This window comes from Hypanus sabinus, chromosome 11 (genome assembly GCF_030144855.1).
Source record: "Hypanus sabinus isolate sHypSab1 chromosome 11, sHypSab1.hap1, whole genome shotgun sequence".
Lineage (NCBI taxonomy): Eukaryota > Metazoa > Chordata > Chondrichthyes > Myliobatiformes > Dasyatidae > Hypanus > Hypanus sabinus.
In genome coordinates this window covers 81,335,449-81,352,070 of record NC_082716.1, presented here as the reverse complement: position 1 = coordinate 81,352,070, position 16,622 = coordinate 81,335,449, and the positions used below count along the sequence as shown (strand labels likewise).

Genomic DNA, 16,622 nt, shown 5'->3' with positions numbered 1-16,622 from the left:
GTGTTTGCTACTACCATCAGGCAGGAGATACAGGAGTGTTGTGCTCCACGGCGTCAGGCTCTGGAGCAGTTGTTGCTTTGCAGCCATCAGGCTCCTGGATGGGCTTCACGCGCCTCAGCGCTGAACTGACTCTAAGCAGTGAACTCACATTCTTGGACTTTACAGTTCATGTCTGTGCATTATTTGTTTACTTTTTTTTAAACTAATTGTATGATTTGCCCTTTATTGACATTTGGAGTTTGTCAGTTTCTCTTCTGATTCTTTGTTTTGCGGCTGCCTGCAAGATGAACCTCAAAGTGGTATATGATGCACCTACTTTGCTAATAAACGTGATCTTTGAACTACGTTTACAACTAGCTGCACTTTCTCTATGTATCTGCTCCTCCAATCCCCGCTGACTACTGGGGCCCTATAATAATCACTGAGTGACCAGTCCCTTGTATTTCTACCCATATGGCCTTACTGAATGATCCCCTGAGAACATCTTCTCCAAGGACCACTGTTGAGTTTGTTTTCATCACAACAACTTACTTGCATCTCTGTAAAACCTGTAGCATCTGTAACCTGGAACAGAGCTGCCAGTGCTGCCCCTCCCTCTGCCACATTTCTGTAATGGCAGTGATAGGCCAGTCATCAGAGACAATCAATGCCCCAAGTTCATCTACCTAACCTGCCAAGCTCTTGCACTGAAATTAATGCAGTTTAAACCAATTGTGTTTCCTCTCCATATTGCTCCTGATGAATACATTTATTCTCAATGGTTACAGCATTATCTCCCAATTTCTCAACAACCACTCAACTGCTCAGATCCAACACCCCTGATATTCTAGGTTAAACATTCCTGAGTAGTAGTAGCAAATCTCCCAGCCAGGATATTGATACCCATCTAGTTCAAGTACACGTAACCCATACCCCTGAAGAAATCCCAATGATCCCAAAACTTGAATCCCTACCTCACATTCATCTGTGCTAGGGGTTCATGTACCCCTTGGTTAACGGTAGAGGTCCACAGCATAAAAGAGGTTGGGACCCCCCCCCCCGCCCCCGATCGAGGCTGTCTTTCAATTTCTACTCTCACTAGCATGTGACACAGGGATTAAAACAGATTAGTATACTCAATGTCCTTTACCACTTCTACTAATACTACGGGTACCAACGTGCACCGTGACCATTGGCATTTCACTCTCCTCATTGACAATGTTCCACTGCCACTTCAAGACATCTCTGACCTTGGCAGTCAGGAGGCAATAGACCATCTTGGCATTTCTTTTGCAGTTACAGAATCTCCTGTCTGTCGCGCTAACTATTGTGGCCCCTATCACTCTTTATTTATCTATCTTCATCTAGTATGGCTCCTATAATTGGTTTCTGCTTCTGCAACTAAATACAAACAGGCTAATTGATAGTTGAACAGTCTGACCTTAATATGAATATTGAGAAAGATAGAACACTTAATTTTAATCTGTCTACAGTCAGCGTAAAAAAAATACTCCTCGAACATCAGTGGGCAGATGATTTCACTGTGTTTGCTTCCGCATTGGGCAAGCTGATTTACCATGGACTCTTATACATTTAAGATCATTTGCAGCTTGACCGGCTCTGATCAGCTCTCTCTTGCAGATGCAAAGTATTCCTAAAATGTCATGCCTTAGTCTAACTTGCCTTTTGATGATCAAAGTTCTGGTTTGCAGTTTATCTGTATCTAACCATTCTGTGCATTAGAAATGGGAAGGATATTCATACTCAGGAATTCATAAATTAAGTTATTGTACCAAGTGCAGAATCCTTGAGAATTCATTCAATATAAAGCTTATTTTCTAAATGTTAATTGTGCTATTTCATAATGGCTAAAGATTTTGCCTGTGTTGAGTGAGTTGATTAATTAAGCATCTGCTGTCAATGGAGCTGGAAGGTTTCCCCAATGTCTGCATATCAGATCAGATTTTGCCTTTCAAAAACAAAGTATAATCAATGTTTCAAAATAACTGTAATAATTATTTCCATAGCTAGCATCTGAGGTGTGACAGATGGTATGCATGAAAGCATAATTTTGATCTACAAAAGAGCTCCCATACGGTAGTTCTTTGTCAGTGAACAGAACACAGGAAACAACTGCAGCTTTGATTTTTGCAATACTCAAATGAATCATTGTTGTTTCACTATGACAATGCCAAATTTTAGGATATTACTCGTACTTTGAAAATCAAGATTTTAAATGAAAAATGTTAATCTGGGTCATTAACTATCCAGCCTATGACTAATTTGACAGATGCGGGTTTGGATTTGAGTAGGTACTTGACGACTATCAGGAGCAGACATGGACATTAGTTGGTCTGTTGAGTTCAACTCCTACACCAAATAAATCATTACTAATCTCATTTATTTTTCCTTAAAATCCAGACAACACTTTGCAGCTTTCTATTTAAAACCTGACCCTTGCATGCATTTCACCTTTGTCTCTAACAAATTGGGACAGCTTGCCATGCAAACCCCATGAACTTTCCATGATTCCCAACATAATGAGTGCTCGCTGATTACCAAGTCACATTAATAGATTGCTTACTGTTTGCAGCAGTAGGGATAAAATAACTTTGCCAATTTTGCTGCAAACATTTTATTCCCTTTTCCCTCAAAGCATTACTTGGATGAAGTCTTACCACTCAAGTCAGGAGGTTCTGCAGGAAGCCTTCTTGGTCTGCCAGGGAACATTGTGCTAAAGAAACAAACCCACAAATACTTATATTGTGAATGAGCAAATACTCCCAGTTAACAAATCCTCATGTTCAAACTGCCATTATTTACAAACTAGCTTAATGTCATGCTGCTCTGCCACTGTAAACAAATGTTAAATAAATTTTTACCCACATCACTCTTAAATTTGATAATGTAAACATTACTGCTATGATATGGGGAAGGACAAGCAAATAAAGAGACATGAAATTTTTATCACTCAGTCATAAAGCTTAAACATTCATTTGCAAAGACCTTGGTTCAATTACAGACGATACAACTCACTACAAGAATATCTATTTCATGCTTTGATGATGTTAACTGGAATATCTTTCGTGATGAAGATTACTGAGGTCATGGTAGGGGTCACCAGCTTCATCCAGAAGTGCATCGAGGACATTGTCCCCCAAAAATCAGTCAGGGTCCATCCAAACCAGAAAACCCTGAATTAATAGTTCCGTGCACATTGCACTTATCATGTAAGACAGAGCTTTCGCCACCGGTAGCCAACAGGAACTCAAGTAAAGCAGCTACGTTCTACATAAAGTCATCTAGGCAGCAAAACGACAATACGGGGACAAGATCCAGACACAACTCTCCATCAACAACACACGCAGCTTATGCCAAGGTCTGCACACCACCATAGACTTCAAAGCTAAACGCAGTGGAGCTGCCGACATCGCTGCTTCTCTCCCAGATGAGTTAAATCTTTCTTACGCTCAATTCAATGCCGCCAATGCTACCTGCACCTTGGTCATCTCAGAGGTTGAAGTAGGCAGGTGTTCCAAGTAAGTGAACTGCCACAAGGCTGTGGGGCTGGACGACATTTTTAATCTCTCCCTCTCTCAATGTAGAGTGTCCTCCTGCTTCAAACATCCACCATTGTCCCTGTATCTAACAAGACCAAGGTAACATGCCTGAACAACTGGTGCCCTGTCACATTCACCTCAATAACGAGCAAATGATTTGAGAGGCTCGTCAAGGACTACAACTACAGCATGCTACTACCCACACTGGACCCCCTACAATTCAACTACCGACACAACCCATCGACAGATGACACAATAGCCATAGCACTACACACCGTCCTTACACATGCTTATGTGAGAATACTGTTCTTGGACTACAGTTCAACATCCAACACCATAGTTCTTTCCAGGCTTGACAAGAAGCTCAGAGACCTTGACCTTCACCCTGCCTTGTGCAGCTGGATCCTGGACTCCCGGTCAGATCGCCAGCAGCTGGCAAGAATGGGCTCCCTCACCTCTTCCCCTCTGACCCTCAACACAGGAGACCCCCAGGGCTGTGTCTCAAGCCCCCTCCTTTACTCTCTGTACTCCCATGACTCTGTCACCACCCACAGGTTCAGTCTGCTAATTGAATTTGCAGATGATACTACACTGATTAGCCTTACCTCAAATAATAATAAGGCAGTCTACAGAGAAGAAGTCATCACCCTGACACAGTGGCTTCAAGAAAACAACCTCTCCCTCAATGTCACAAAAACAAAGGAGCTGATTGTGGACTACAGGAGGAATGGAGACAGGCTCACCCCTATTGACATCAGTGTATCTGGGGTTGAGAGGGTGAACAGCTTTAAGTTCCTCGATATACACATCCCTGAGGACCTCACTTGGTCTGTACATACCAGCTGTGTGGTGAAAAAAAGTACAGCAGCACCTCTTACACCTCAGATGGTTGAAGAAGTTCGGCATGAGTCCCCAAATCCTAAGGACATTCTACAGGGGCACAATTGAGAGCATCCTGACTGGCTGGATCACTGCCTAGTATGAGAACTGTCCTTCCCTCACTCTGCAGTGAGTGGTGCAGACAGCCCAGCACATCTGTGGATGTGAACTTCCCACCAAACAGATTTGCAGCGACAGGTGCGTAAAAACTGCACGAGGGATCACTGGGGACCTGAGTCACCCAAACTACAAACTGTTCCAGCTGCTACCATCCAGGAAACGGTACCACAGCATTAAAACCAGGACCAATAAGCTCCAATTTCTGTATTTCTTTTTTGTGACAACCATTTATTCGGTCTTGTTGCAGTTGATGGTCAATCCTCTCTTTACAATTTCCTTGAAGACTTTATCTAGTATTTCTTAGAAGTAGCTGTCAGCACTGGGCTGTCTGTGTAACTTAGGTTGCTCAAATTGGATCCACCAATGATCATTTGTGGCATACTGCTAATTTCTCTTAGAATCATCTCACTATAAAGGTTGAATAGGTCAAGAAAGAGAACACAACCCTGTCTGACTCCCCTCTTAATCCCTACAAAATCACGTTTTCAATTCTTATTCCTGCTCTTTGTTCCCAATACAAATTTCTGATGATTCTGACATCTTTCCCATCAATGTCCAAGTGTTGAAGGATTCTCATCAGCTCTTTATGTCTTACCTTATCAAAAGCTTGGGTATAATCAATAAAACATAGGTATGATCTTTCTGCACCTCTATAGCATACTCACAAATCATTTGAAGGATGAAGATTGCATTTTGCATTCCATTATCTTTACCGAAACCATACTGCTCTTGCGCGATCTCCTGTTTCATGTCGTTTCCTGCTCTCGTTACGATGGCTCACAACACGACTCAAGATAATTATTCGGTGTGACTTGCATCCAATTCTTCTGGGTTTTATTCGGCTGTGCAATACTGACTTGCCCATTTCCTCAGGTATTTCCCCACTATCATACATTTTATTCAGCATATCCATCAATCTTTCACTCCTGAAATCTTCCAGTGCTTGAGTAATTTCTATCTCAATGCCATCTGGTCGTAATGTCATATTCTTTTTCATTTTCCCCACTGCTGCCTTAACTTCTGATTTCATAATTGGTGGGCCATCCACATTCATGAGTATCAATCCATCTGTCACCTTCAAACACCCACTAGGCGTACAAAAATTAGTACCTATGAGCATTCACCTTTTTGTGCATACATCCAGAATTTTTTTCAGTTTTCCTACCCAGCCATAACCAATAGCCTCCAGAGGTTGTCTGCCTGCTGTCAGTGGTCGCATAACCAGGAGGTGATATGCACTAGCTGCTCATACTACTGTCCATCACCTCCTGTGGCTTCATGTGACCCTGATCAGGGGAGGGCTAAGCAATTGCTACACCTTGCTCAAAGGTGGCCTGCAGACTAGTGGAGAAGAGTTACTTTCACCTCCTTTGGTAGAGACACATCTTCACCCCCACCACCAAAAACACCTGCCATTGATTTATTACGTACAAGATCTTGCAGCATATAATCTACTGCTTTGTGAGCGTTTGTGCATTCATTCTAAGCAATAAGTTTTCAATCTTGCAGAAATATTTTGCTTTGTAGTTCCGTGACTGACATTGTAGGTTAAAGTCTCCACATTTGTCAACGTTAAATGGGAGATTTCTCCTGGTCAAAACTGTCTAAGCAATGTCTGATGATGCTATAGCCAAGGACACCATATTTTGTGTCTTCGAATTTTAGTCAGAAGTAGATTATTAAAGAAGGATATTGCATTCTAGCAAAAAAAAAGATTCCTTCATCACTGTAAGCAGCCTCAGTAATAATATCCAAGACATTTCTTTGATACCTTACTGAGCTTGTTTCGTTCTTGTTTGGTCTAACTGGTTTTCATCATAGCTGATCTCCAGCAGATACACAGATTTTTTTTCAATTTTACTTTTGTGGTTCAGGTAGAACAAAAGTACTAAAGTCAGGTCCATCAAAATATTTAGTTGCTCAAAATAAAAGGCACCTGGAAAAAAAATCTCAAATTTCAAATGAGAAAGTTCAATTTAGGCATTTTTGGACTAAGGTTGATCTCTTATGGGGCTTTTAGAAAAACTGAAGAATGTGTTGCACATCTTTATCCCAAACCTAACTTAGATACCAAATTTACAGTACTTGATTTTATACGTGGTACTCACAGACCTTCTATTTTATTGCACATCTTCAGATTAGATGACAGTGCAAACAATGCAATATATCTTTCAAGACAAATGATCCAAATATGGCAAATCCAAGAACCTGATTTACCAATATTGCTGCCACCCATAAATTTGAACACTTGGAAGTCTTGTCAAGGTTCCTAAATGAACTTCATATAAACTTCATTGCACCAAGCAATAACAAATAGGAAATAGACCACCTACAATACACTACTTGAAACTAAAAACTGCATGTGAGAAAATAAAATCAAATTAATTCAATTAATCGCGATGCTTTCTGAGCTCGTACAATTTTATATTATCCAACTCACATCCAATTTATTCTGTTCCACAAGGGATAATGTACACAGCACATTTAAATATATTTTCTTGCTTTGCAATCAAGTTTTAGAATGATTCAAATTTACTTCCAAAGCATATGGAACAGCAATAGGTATCTGCTTCAGTATGATCAAAAGTTAGTGGGAACTAAATCTGAAAAATATTTAAGAACTCATACAGAGCAAGGAACCTCCTTGATTTCATGATCTGAATTATTAGAATCACTTCTGATTGGTTTTCATGAATTCAACAACTTTCAAATTTCTAAACCACCCCCCCATGTGAACTTGAATTTTAAGATCACAGTAGTTTCAGCAGCATAATGCAAATATGAAGTTTAATCAGATTTATCCCAATATAGTTATCACATTGGTTCATAAGAGAAGCTAGAGTGTTACATATAATATTCTTTTTTAACAAATAGCTCTTAATACCATCAACAAATCCTCAAAATTACGTATACATTTCTTTCGCATTCTGTATAAATACACTACATGCGCTCAGTAGGTAACCATTGATTTTCAATTTGAGTGTGAGTACTTTGCAAGCCACTGACAGCAAATGCACATCAGGTTTAGGGAAAGACACTCCCATTCAGTGCACACAGTACTATCAGTGCTCATTCTCCAGGCTTACTGACACTGTCTCAAACTGATCAGATTTCAGAAGGAATTGCACAACTTCAGCAATAAAATCAAATGCAGCCTCCAATAAACTATTAAAATGAGTAATGGATAACTCCCAGCAACAGGAAAGGATAGAATAATTCTATTTTGCTATAATATCTCTTTAGAAAGAGGTTAAATCTTGATCTCAAGTATTACACAGCAGCCCTCACGGTTACAGATGACAATTAGCTGTCGTCTTTTACCAGAGCCGCACAGAACCATGTTTTTAAATATATATTTTGCATGTGTTGTTAAAACAGATAAGTTAAAGATTTGCAAACCATAGAAATCAATTCTAACCTGCTTTATAGTGACTCTAAAGTCATGGGAAACATTTCAAATATGGATCAGAGCCATTATACATTAGCAAAATGCATAATCTCCAGCACGACAATTTTGCATTAAATTGCCCACAAGTATTTTAGCTCTTATTTTAATTCTGCTCTTGTAAACAGTTCTATTTATGCCTTAAGCTGTCAATGGTTAACACATTCAAGGCAACTGTTAAGTATCCCTCAAGTCATCCTCAGTACATACCCCCAATGACATCGCCATTTTGGTAGTTCTTTCCCTTCTGCGCTTCCTCCTCATTTTGAACAGTAGAGACATGCTTGGCTGAGGCACAGCCCATAGTTCTACGCAAATGGCTTCAATGTGCACTGCCCACAGATCATCTCTAAGATGAAATCTCCTCCCTCCCTGTAAGATGGATGCAACCTGTGGATAAATGAATTAAACAGTCTTAAAATCTTCATGTTAAATATATTCACTCTTCCACTCCCCCCCCCCCACTGGAAAAGAATGTGGACATCAGTGTCATTGCTCCCCATTGCTTTGGGCACTGTAAATGAAAATGCCACTTCAGAAGGCACAAAGTTCACCTGAAACAAACAGAAAGCAAATAAGAAACCCTGATTCCCATGACCCAACGTCCAAGCCCAAGTCATTGACAGCTAGTAATTAGGAGCAGTGTGTTCCACCAAGATGCAACACTCCAAATGCAGAGATACAAGGCCATAAATGAAAAGGAAAAACAATTGCGGAACATGACAATAATTAAAGGTAGCATAAAAATTGCAGATCATGAATCCACATACTTGATATTTACCTATCACTGAGATGCAAATAGCCAAGAACTTAAGGACATTTTATGAAAAACAACCAGCAAATGATAAGCAGAATTTGCTTTTGTGCCAAACGAACAAGGTAGTACAAATAGCTTAGTGCTGACCAGCTCCTAGCCATTAGGCAGATTTACTGGTGAATACTAGAAAAGACAATTATACTATCACTTCTATCCACTCCCAGTGCACTAGTGAAACAGCTCCAGGCATCATGAATGGCAACTGCATAATTTCAACAGCACATTGATATCAGTAACACCTAAGTAGAATAATAATAAAATGGCCAAGATTTATTTGAAAAACTGATTCAGATGATCTCCAACACAATTTCTCTATGTTTTATTCCACTGGTGTCAGCATACAGAATGCTGGAGGGGTTGGGGTTAGGGTGTGGTAGATGGGAAGAAGAGAAAGAAAACTGACAGACAGACAGACAGGAGGGAGGGGTGAAGAGGGGAAGGCACACTAGCACTAATCCTAAACTCTTAATATTCCCAAACTCAATCTTGCTAACTGTTAAGAGCACATTTCCACTTAAGAGCTAAAAAATAATGAACATAATTTGTAACCAATTTGCTTTCAATCCCAGGTGCCAGACCAGCTAACCCAGCACTAACCAGGATAATGCCCCCTTCCCCCATGCAAACATCTCAGTACTTCACTTTCCTCAAATGGCAGGAGTGGGATTACATCCACTCTTCATCTGACAATGTCATGATTTCTAAAAGTTTCAAAATAGTAGTTGAGATCTTACTAATGAGAAATCCAATCTCCCTCAAAATGTGAAATAGAAATGGAAAATGAAAAAATTCTGCTTTGAATTTTTTTCCCAGTCATTATTTCTTTGGGAGTTTTTGTCACTCTATTGCTCTATTTAAAGATCACCTCCACCAAGACAGCCAAATACTATGGACATAGAAGCAGGTAAGACACTGGGTCTCCTTTCACAACTGCCTCACCACCTTTTAATTATCTACAGGAGACAAATCAGTTTAATATTCTCCACAACTACATCTGTGCAACCCCAATGGTACTTGGCCACCAACTGGAACCAGAAAACCTCAGCTTCTAGGTACTGAATCCACTACCCTAAACATGCATTCCTTCCACCATGATGAACAATGAAACCATCTTCTAAATGTATTATTGTTCTTTACATCCCAGCTTCACCAACTGCATCTTTCCAACCATAATCATGGACAAGGGCTTCAAACCCATCTGGACTCGCCTCCAATGCCTCGATCCCAAGTAAAGTTGTTACCAAAATAACAACTTCAGAGGGAAACTCATGGTGCAGGTGAGAGATGGATGTTTCACAGTGGAAAGTGTGTGTGGAAAGTAACATTAAGATATGAGAGCCATTTAGCTAGGGAAGATTTGTTATCGGAGAACTGTATGTTTTTTTGAATCCCTTAATTGAGAAACATGTGATGCAAGACATTAGGTATATTTTGAGTGGGAATGGAAATATTTCTGGACTGAGAAAAATCAAAGCAGGAAAATGACCCTGATGACAAAGACCACTGAGTTAGAGTCATCGAGCATGAAAACAGGCCCCTGATCCTAATTGGTCCAAGCCCATCCAAGCTGGTTCCATTTGGCCATGGTTTGCCAATAATATTAAAAACCTTCCCCCCATCCATGTATCTGTCTGTGATTTAAAAAGTTGTATTTGTAACCTACCAAGTGTTACTGTAACCTGTTCTTGTGACCAGGTCAACAGTGGTCTTATTGAATGGCAGAACAGACTTGTAAGAGCTTTCCAGTTCCTATTTCTTAGGTTAGAGAGACAGTGAGTCTCTTAAGCTGTGTAAAAGAGTGACTTTCCCAAAGCTCTTTTATCCCTCCATACCAAAAACTGTCAGCAGGAGTGTCCTCAATCAAAAAATTCTCAATTACAGGCAATTCCCTTCCCCGTACAGAGCTATGAAGTCACTGCAAAACATTTTCTTGACTTATTTAAATAACTATTGACAATCAATACTGAACTTCAATTGAAGCCTTCAGGAAGCCCAAGCAAATAATTTATACACTAGATGCATTACACTTTTACAGATTCTGGTCAGTTAAGACATTTACTGAATTTATGGTTTTCAATGTTCATAAGAACTTTTCAAATTCACTCTCGTTTGTCTCATATTGAAAAGAAAGCATAGTTCAGAAAAACCTTGACGTATATGGATTAATTGCTGCCAATATTCCTGCATGAATATGCTTGTTGAAGTATTTGGATGTGATTAATTGCCGAGAATGTTCAACTCAAATCATTGTAACCCTTTGGAAATTTGCCTCTTCATTTATCTTTGTCAATTTTAATTCAGTATGAAAATAAATTTCTATTATGAATCATTGCCATGCAGTCAGTGTCACACTGCTATTAAAACAAGATCTTCAACCCACTAATTCCACACCAGCCATAAAACTTTTTTTAAACTAATTCTGCACTAATCCTATTTTGTTCTACCCACATGCAATACTCCCAGATTCTATCACTTTCATACTAGGTGTTGTGTATGTAATATTTGAGACCGAGACAGAGAGATTGAGAGAGACAGAGAGTATTTAGAGATTAAGCATCATTACAAAGTTACCAAACATAATATTAGAAGCAATTTACAGTAGCCAATTAACCTACCAACCTTGGTACCCAAAGGAAATCCTATATAGCCACAGGGAGAATATGCAAACTCCCACAGTGAAGGTCATAATTGAACCTAGGCTGCATGATATATGAGGTAGTGGCTACACAAGTTGAACCACTGGGCCATCTTTATAATAAAATGGAGAATAATTTCAATTATTTTAGGTTAAGATAGCCTCAAAGATACTCTGAACTTTATCTCTCTATTGATGCAACAACCATTGACAATCAGTCACCATCCAAAGGAAAGCAGTGAATTACTATCCACTGATTACTGGGACCAGTGATGCACGATTCCATTGAGAAACAAGCTGGGACTCTGAATCAAAAATTAATTTTATATTGTTTTTAATCACTTCACTTTGGGGGGGGGGGGGAATTAAGAATCTTTTATTGTTGTTGTTCTTCCCCAGTCCATAGTAAGGTTCTTACACAGTCTGCAACCAGAAATGCAGCCATGTATCAAGCTTCCACACAGCAGATGGCAGTAAATTCATACCACCAGTCTTCCAAAAGTTTGCTCGGATATATGCGATGTACGCAAGTCAGGTGTTCAGAAGCTGGGAAGTAAGTGTATCTGTTGATATTCACTATATTGGAAAAGTGAATGGCTTGATCTGTGTTCTGATAGTTACTTCTCCCACCTGAACTGGTGCGATGTGATTCCCTGCATTAAAATCAGAGTTCCCTCAGCTTTATCTTGCTGGTGCCCTCGGCCATGGTACTCTCAAGTCTGGTAAGTGAGACGCAAATTAGCTTGAGAAACTCATATTAGTGGGGAGAAATAAGAGAGGTCTTCTAAAGGAAAACCCTCCATTGATGTCCCAGAGACACATTAGCTCTGGATCATAAAATAATGGACATTCCATGCATGTTCTTGATCAAACTCTGTTAGTATCACATGAAATTACTTGAGCATTATTATTGTGTGATAACTAGTAAAGTCTGTATCATATAATTTTATCAAAAATCTTCACTGAAACACATTTATTGTGGTCATAATAATTTGGGTTTCCTAGTCTTAATACTAGATATCAGGGTCACTAAGTGAAAATAGGCTTTAAGAGTGGCCTCCAAATATTATTATATTACATTAATGGTGAATTATAAATAAGTGAATCTTTCTTTCAAAGATTTTACTAATGAAAATACACAGGGAAACTGAGGCAAGTAAGGCGAAATGTATGCGGCCATTACATAAGGATGCTACTACAGTGTTTCAAATCTACCACAATACATATAGAGACTTTGCTTTTGCCCATTCATGGGATGGATTTTGTCCCAAACTGAAATAGAGATTCTCTTGTATTTCTTCCAATCTAGTGTACTGCATTCAGTGTCATCTCGTCTACACTGGAGAATCCAAGCTCAGATAGTGTGATTACTGAATAGAACTTGAACTCAGAATTCCCAGTTGCTCCCACTTCAATATCCCATCTCACGCTGACGTATCAGAACATCACTGCAATAATGAGGTCCTAATGTAAGCTTTGGAAAGAGCACCTCACCTTCTGTCTTGGGCAGCCTTCTATACTCATGACTGTAGCTTGCATTCACTGTTTGTGTCAGAACTGTCTATTTCTGATAGAAGCCATCCATCTGTGGTATTTGCTCAGCTTCTCCCCTCTCCATTACCTCAGCCCGACTTGTTGGCCATGTTCCATAACCATGCATTCAGTAATCTTTAAACATCTTTCGATGTATTCTCATTTGCTGCTCTCCTCTCATAGCTGCTGCTTTATTTTCTCTATCTAACTGCATCCACTGAACAACTGAATGACCTCACAAGTTAATCCCCACTGCAGTCATGTATCAACCTATCAGATACACCCCTTGTCCAATCCACGTCTATAATCAGTTTCTTTCCCAGCTGAATCCTCAGCCCAAAATGCTGATGGTTCCTCTTACCACAGCCACTGACTCAATGATTGTAGCATTTTCTGTTTTTACTTCAGATCTGCAGCTTTTGAAGTTAAAAAAAAAATCACATGAAGCGTTGGCAGTGCAGATCTATACTAGAGCACAGAATGAGAATCAAGCAATCCATACCTGCTCAGAACTGGTTAAGCTCCTAGACCTTCACAGATGACATAGAGCAGATACTTGTTCCATCAGATTGGACAGGATCCACACTCAGGCCCTGGAAGATAAAAGGACAATCTATTAACACTCATGATGGCATCCAATCCCCATGCTATCCAGCAACTTAGTATAACTCCTGTTACAGCATAAACATTCAATAACATACAACCTGTGCTAACTGTCTGGGTTTCCTTTGAACAAGCAAAAACTCAAAAATAGCTTCCTGTATACTTTGTAATTAAGAGGAAACAAGGATTCTCCAAGCAGCCTTAGGAGTTATTCAGCAGTTTTGACCTAACCACTACTCAGAGGTTAGACACAATCATGCGAGTAAACACTTTGGCAATGGGCAGAAGCAATGGTCTAATAGAACAAAACACAGAACAGTACAACAGAGGAACAAGTCATTCATCTCCTAATAGCAATGCTGACCACAATGTCAAATTACACCAAATCTCTTCTGCCTACACATGATTCATATCCCTCCTATCCCTGCATCATCATGTGACTTTGTAAATATCTCTTAAATATCATGCTTGTATCTGCCTCTACCACTATACCTGGCAGCATCTTCCAAACACACATCAGTCTCTGTGTAAAACACTACCCAGCCCCCACTGACCTTGAATGAAGGACAATTTACACCTGATATTTATACCCTGGCAAAAAAATTGCCTAGGCCAAGTGCTCCCAACCCAGGGTTCACAGATCCCTCGGTTAATGGTAGAGGTCCATGGCATAAAGAAGGGTGGGAATGCCTGGTCTATCTGTACCTCTCACTGATTTAGAAATTCTCAGGTCTCCCTTCAGCCTCTCACATACCGCAGAGAACAACTCAAGTTTTTCCAATCTCTCTGTATAAACTTCTACCCTCTAATCTAAGCAGCATCTTTGCAAATCTTTCCTGTACTCTTTCCAGTGCTTCTAGACTTTTCTTTCAATGGGGCGACCAGAATTGCACACAATACTCCAAGTGAAACCTAACCAAAGTTTTACATACCTACAACATGAACTCCTTATTCAAATACCCAGTATCCTAACCTACAAAGTCAACCACCTTCTCCACCACCAGATCTATACTTGTGTGGCCGCTTTCAGGGAGGTTGGATTTGGAGTCCAAGATACGTTAATGCTGTTTGGGGTCCTGCCAGTAACTGCATAGTTTCCTCATACATTTGACCTCCCAAAGTGCAACACCTCACACTTGCCCAAATTAAGTGGCATCTACTATTTTTCCATGCACATCTTTAACTAATCTGAATCCTGTTGCATCCTTTGACAATCTTCATGGCGCACAACTTCATCAATCTTTGTGTTGTCTGCAAACATACTATCCCACCTGCCCCATTTTCATCCAACTCATTCATATATATTACAGAGGCTCCAGGTCCCAGCACCAATTCCCAAGGAACACCAATAGGCACAGACCTCTAGCCAGAATGACATCCTTCAACCACTATGTGTTGTCTTTTATAGGCAAGCCAATTCTGAATACAACCTACCAAGTCATTAACAATCCCTTGCAGCTTGATCTTCCAGATCAGCTTACAATGAGGGCCCCTGGCAAATGTTTTACTGAAGTCTAGGCAGACAACAATCACTACTCTACCCTTAATCACCTTCAACTCCTCCTCAAAAATAAATTCAATTTTGTAAGACATGATCTGCCCCGCACAAAGCCATGCTGACTATCCTTGAGAAAGCGACATCCTCCCAAAAACACATCATCACTATCTCTAAAGATCCTCTCCAGTATCTTCCTGACCATGTATGTGAGGCTTATCAGCCACCAATTCCCCAGATTATCCTCATTTCCCTTCTTGAAGGAAAAACACCTGCTGCATTTCTGTCCTCCGGGGCCTCATCTGTTGCTAGTGCTGATACAAAGATCTTCATCAAGGCCTCAACAATCTCCTCTCCTGTCTCTTTCAGTAACCTGGGATATATACCATCATGGCCTACAGGACTTATCCACATTAATATTCTTCAAGAGACACAGCACCACTATCTTTTTGATTTCAAAATGCCTTGGCATATCAGTATGTGTTACACTACCCTCAATAATTGCCATATCATTCTCCTCGGTGAGTACCGACAAAGTATTCATTAAGTACCTTGTCCACGTCCCCGATTCCAAGTACAAAGTCCCTGATTTATACGCAAGTATTTATACCCTCTCCCTGGTGATCCTCTTGGCTTTAATGCAAGTATAAAATGTGTTGGGATTCTCTTTAATCCTACATGCCAAGAGTATTTGATAGATCCTTTTGGCTGTCCTAATTCCCTAATTGTACTCTTTCCTGCTTTCTTCACGTTACTCAAGGGCCCAGGCTGATTTTAGTTCCCAAACATCATGTACACTTACTTTTTCTTGACTAAATTCAGAACTTCTATCATCCAAGATTCCCATATCTTATCATCCCTGTCCTTCCTACTGACTGGAATATACTGGGTCTGAACTCTGCCAGCTGATCTTTAATCAGCTCCCACATATCAGATGTGGACATGATTAGTCAAGGCAAAAAAAAGGTTACGGAGATGAGAGGGGTAACTAATCAGCCATGATGTAATGGCAGAGAGGACTCAATAGGCTGACTAGCCTAATTCTACTCCTATGGTCTTATCATATGGCCCCTCCTCTAGTTGGGACTATTCACATACTGTTTCAAGAAATCCTCTTAGATGCACCTAACAAATTCTATCCAATTTAAGCCTCTTGCACTAAGGAAGTCCCAGTCAATATTGGGGAAGTTAAACTAACCCATTTCAACAATCCTATTGCTTTTCATTTCTTTCCATAATCAGTCTGCATGTGGTCAAGAGATTTGTCTCATATCTGGAGTTTGAACTGGCAACGTTTCTCCCAGAGCTGCCTCAAACCTGTAAATGTTACTGGAGTCTAACAAATCCAAGCATTAACATTCTTGCGTAAACTCATTTCTAATACGCAAACTTAATTTGGACGAAAGACTGGTACCTGAGATCATTCTTACCCTCAGCCATTAGGCTCTATAATGAATCAACCTGTAGCAGGCGAAGTGATGACCCCCCCCCTCCTGTTAGTCTGTTTGAGGGAACTTGTTTTTTAATCCTTCTTACTTCTCTTCTAATATTTGTAT

At 40.0% G+C, this 16,622-nt stretch overlaps 1 protein-coding gene across 2 annotated transcripts in view; it reads right to left on the bottom strand.

Annotated features, from left to right (window-relative positions):
• The window catches only part of LOC132402167 (uncharacterized protein C1orf21-like), a 199,529-nt gene that overhangs the window by 119,654 nt on the left and 63,253 nt on the right, over positions 1–16,622 (bottom strand). For both annotated transcript variants that reach the window (XM_059984845.1, XM_059984846.1), the window contains exons 2-3: positions 13,471–13,561; positions 8,194–8,373 (exon numbers count right to left, since the gene is read on the bottom strand). In XM_059984845.1, coding sequence (XP_059840828.1) covers positions 8,194–8,287 — 94 coding nt within the window. In that variant the 5' untranslated portion in view covers positions 8,288–8,373; positions 13,471–13,561. The remainder of the gene's footprint in view (positions 1–8,193; positions 8,374–13,470; positions 13,562–16,622) is intronic.